Here is a 2,946-nt window from a genome sequence, read left to right on the forward strand (position 1 = left end):
CATATTTAAGGTCACAGGAGTCAAAACAGTTAATGACTTCTGTTGATTGACCAACAGAATCATGGTATTCAACTTTTAGCTTGCTTGATTAGAGCCCACCAAAACTTTTGAAAGCATTAGACTTTATACTTACTATACTTAAACACTATACAAAATTCCTCTGATTCAGCTAAAGGCCCATAGAATCATGATATATGTCCTGTAGGTTCCATCCACGAAGCCTCAAATAGCTTTTGAAAAGAAATGACCTGAAGGTCACAGATGTCAACACTATAAAAACAACTTCATTAAATAATCAAATGGCATGGAGAGTTTTAGGCTGAATCACCAGTAGAATTACATTGGGTTTAATGTAATATTTGTATTGTGAAAAGAGTACCAGATGAAAAGAATACCAGGTGATAAATACAGGCCCCTTGAGCATCTATTTTATGATCAGTACATGCACTGCACCCACCATCTGGGTTCATATATCAACTCTCTACCACAGAGCTAAATAAACATCACAACCAGCCAAAGCTTGCAAGGCAATCTGTACTCTCAATTTCCAAACATCTCCCTGCTACAGAAATACCCCAAAGTCTATCAAAATCAAGGTTTCTCAGATCAAAAAGAACATTTTTTCACCACGAGGGATCAACAGCAAGGAATCTGTGATGGAAATACCTGCCCAAGATGGGGCCCAAATTTGTAACAGGAAAGAGTCATGAAAATATTCCTGAAATAGGACCCAAATTTGTAAAAGGAAGGAGTAATGAAAATATTCCTGAGATAGGACCCAAATTTGTAAAAGGAAGGAGTAATGAAAATATTCCTGTCTGAGATAGGACCTAAATTTGTAAAAGGAGAGAGTAATGAAAATATTCCTGAGATAGGACCCAAATTTGTAAAAGGAAGGAGTAATGAAAATATTCCTGAGATAGGACCTAAATTTGTAAAAGGAAAGAGTAATGAAAATATTCCTGTCTGAGATAGGACCCAAATTTGTAAAAGGAAGGAGTAATGAAAATATTCCTGAGATAGGACCTAAATTTGTAAAAGGAAAGAGTAATGAAAATATTCCTGTCTGAGATAGGACCCAAATTTGTAAAAGGAAGGAGTAATGAAAATATTCCTGTCTGAGATAGGACCTAAATTTGTAAAAGGAAAGAGTAATGAAAATATTCCTGAGATAGGACCCAAATTTGTAAAAGGAAGGAGTAATGAAAATATTCCTGTCTGAGATAGGACCTAAATTTGTAAAAGGAAAGAGTAATGAAAATATTCCTGAGATAGGACCCAAATTTGTAAAAGGAAGGAGTAATGAAAATATTCCTGAGATAGGACCCAAATTTGTAAAAGGAAGGAGTAATGAAAATATTCCTGAGATAGGACCCAAATTTGTAAAAGGAAGGAGTAATGAAAATATTCCTGAGATAGGACCCAAATTTGTAAAAGGAAAGAGTAATGAAAATATTCCTGAAATAGGACCTAAATTTGTAAAAGGAAGGAGTAATGAAAATATTCCTGAGATAGGACCCAAATTTGTAAAAGGAAAGAGTAATGAAAATATTCCTGAGATAGGACCCAAATTTGTAAAAGGAAGGAGTAATGAAAATATTCCTGATAGGACCCTAAAAGGAAGGAGTAAGAAAATATTAGGACCCAAATTTGTAAAAGGAAGGAGTAATGAAAATATTCCTGAGATAGGACCCAAATTTGTAAAAGGAAGGAGTAATGAAAATATTCCTGTCTGAGATAGGACCTAAATTTGTAAAAGGAAAGAGTAATGAAAATATTCCTGAGATAGGACCCAAATTTGTAAAAGGAAGGAGTAATGAAAATATTCCTGAGATAGGACCCAAATTTGTAAAAGGAAGGAGTAATGAAAATATTCCTGAGATAGGACCCAAATTTGTAAAAGGAAGGAGTAATGAAAATATTCCTGAGATAGGACCCAAATTTGTAAAAGGAAGGAGTAATGAAAATATTCCTGAGATAGGACCCAAATTTGTAAAAGGAAGGAGTAATGAAAATATTAGGACCCAAATTTGTAAAAGACCCAAATTTGTAAAAGGAAGAGTAATGAAAATATTCCTGAGATAGGACCCAAATTTGTAAAAGGAAGGAGTAATGAAAATATTCCTGAGATAGGACCCAAATTTGTAAAAGGAAGGAGTAATGAAAATATTCCTGAGATAGGACCCAAATTTGTAAAAGGAAGGAGTAATGAAAATATTCCTGTCTGAGATAGGACCTAAATTTGTAAAAGGAAGGAGTAATGAAAATATTCCTGAGATAGGACCCAAATTTGTAAAAAAAGGTAATGAAAATATTCCTGAGAAGGGAGTAATGAAAATATTCCTGAGATAGGACCCAAATTTGTAAAAGGAAGGAGTAATGAAAATATTCCTGAGATAGGACCCAAATTTGTAAAAGGAAGGAGTAATGAAAATATTCCTGAGATAGGACCCAAATTTGTAAAAGGAAAGCAGTAATGAAAATATTCCTGAGATAGGACCCAAATTTGTAAAAGGAAGGAGTAATGAAAATATTCCTGTCTGAGATAGGACCCAAATTTGTAAAAGGAAAGAGTAATGAAAATATTCCTGAGATAGGACCCAAATTTGTAAAAGGAAGGAGTAATGAAAATATTCCTGAGATAGGACCCAAATTTGTAAAAGGAAGGAGTAATGAAAATATTCCTGAGATAGGACCCAAATTTGTAGTAATGAAAATATTCCTGAGATAGGAAATTTGTAAAAGGAAGGAGTAATGAAAATATTCCTGTCTGAGATAGGACCTAAATTTGTAAAAGGAAAGAGTAATGAAAATATTCCTGAGATAGGACCTAAATTTGTAAAAGGAAGGAGTAATGAAAATATTCCTGAGATAGGACCCAAATTTGTAAAAGGAAGGAGTAATGAAAATATTCCTGAGATAGGACCTAAATTTGTAAAAGGAAAG

At 33.5% G+C, this 2,946-nt stretch overlaps 1 protein-coding gene across 1 annotated transcript; it reads left to right on the forward strand.

The window, feature by feature from the left end:
- The first annotated feature begins 1,202 nt into the window (after positions 1 to 1,202).
- On the forward strand, positions 1,203 to 1,736 carry LOC132558275 (uncharacterized). Its single transcript, XM_060222820.1, has one exon. The coding sequence runs from the start codon at positions 1,203 to 1,205 to the stop codon at positions 1,734 to 1,736; it is 534 nt and encodes a 177-aa protein (XP_060078803.1).
- The last annotated feature ends 1,210 nt before the right edge of the window (positions 1,737 to 2,946 follow it).

The sequence above is a fragment of the Ylistrum balloti genome, unplaced genomic scaffold (genome assembly GCF_031769215.1).
Source record: "Ylistrum balloti isolate Yb309-2 unplaced genomic scaffold, AGI_CSIRO_Ybal_v1 Utg370778, whole genome shotgun sequence".
In the NCBI taxonomy this organism is placed as follows: Eukaryota; Metazoa; Mollusca; class Bivalvia; order Pectinida; family Pectinidae; genus Ylistrum; species Ylistrum balloti.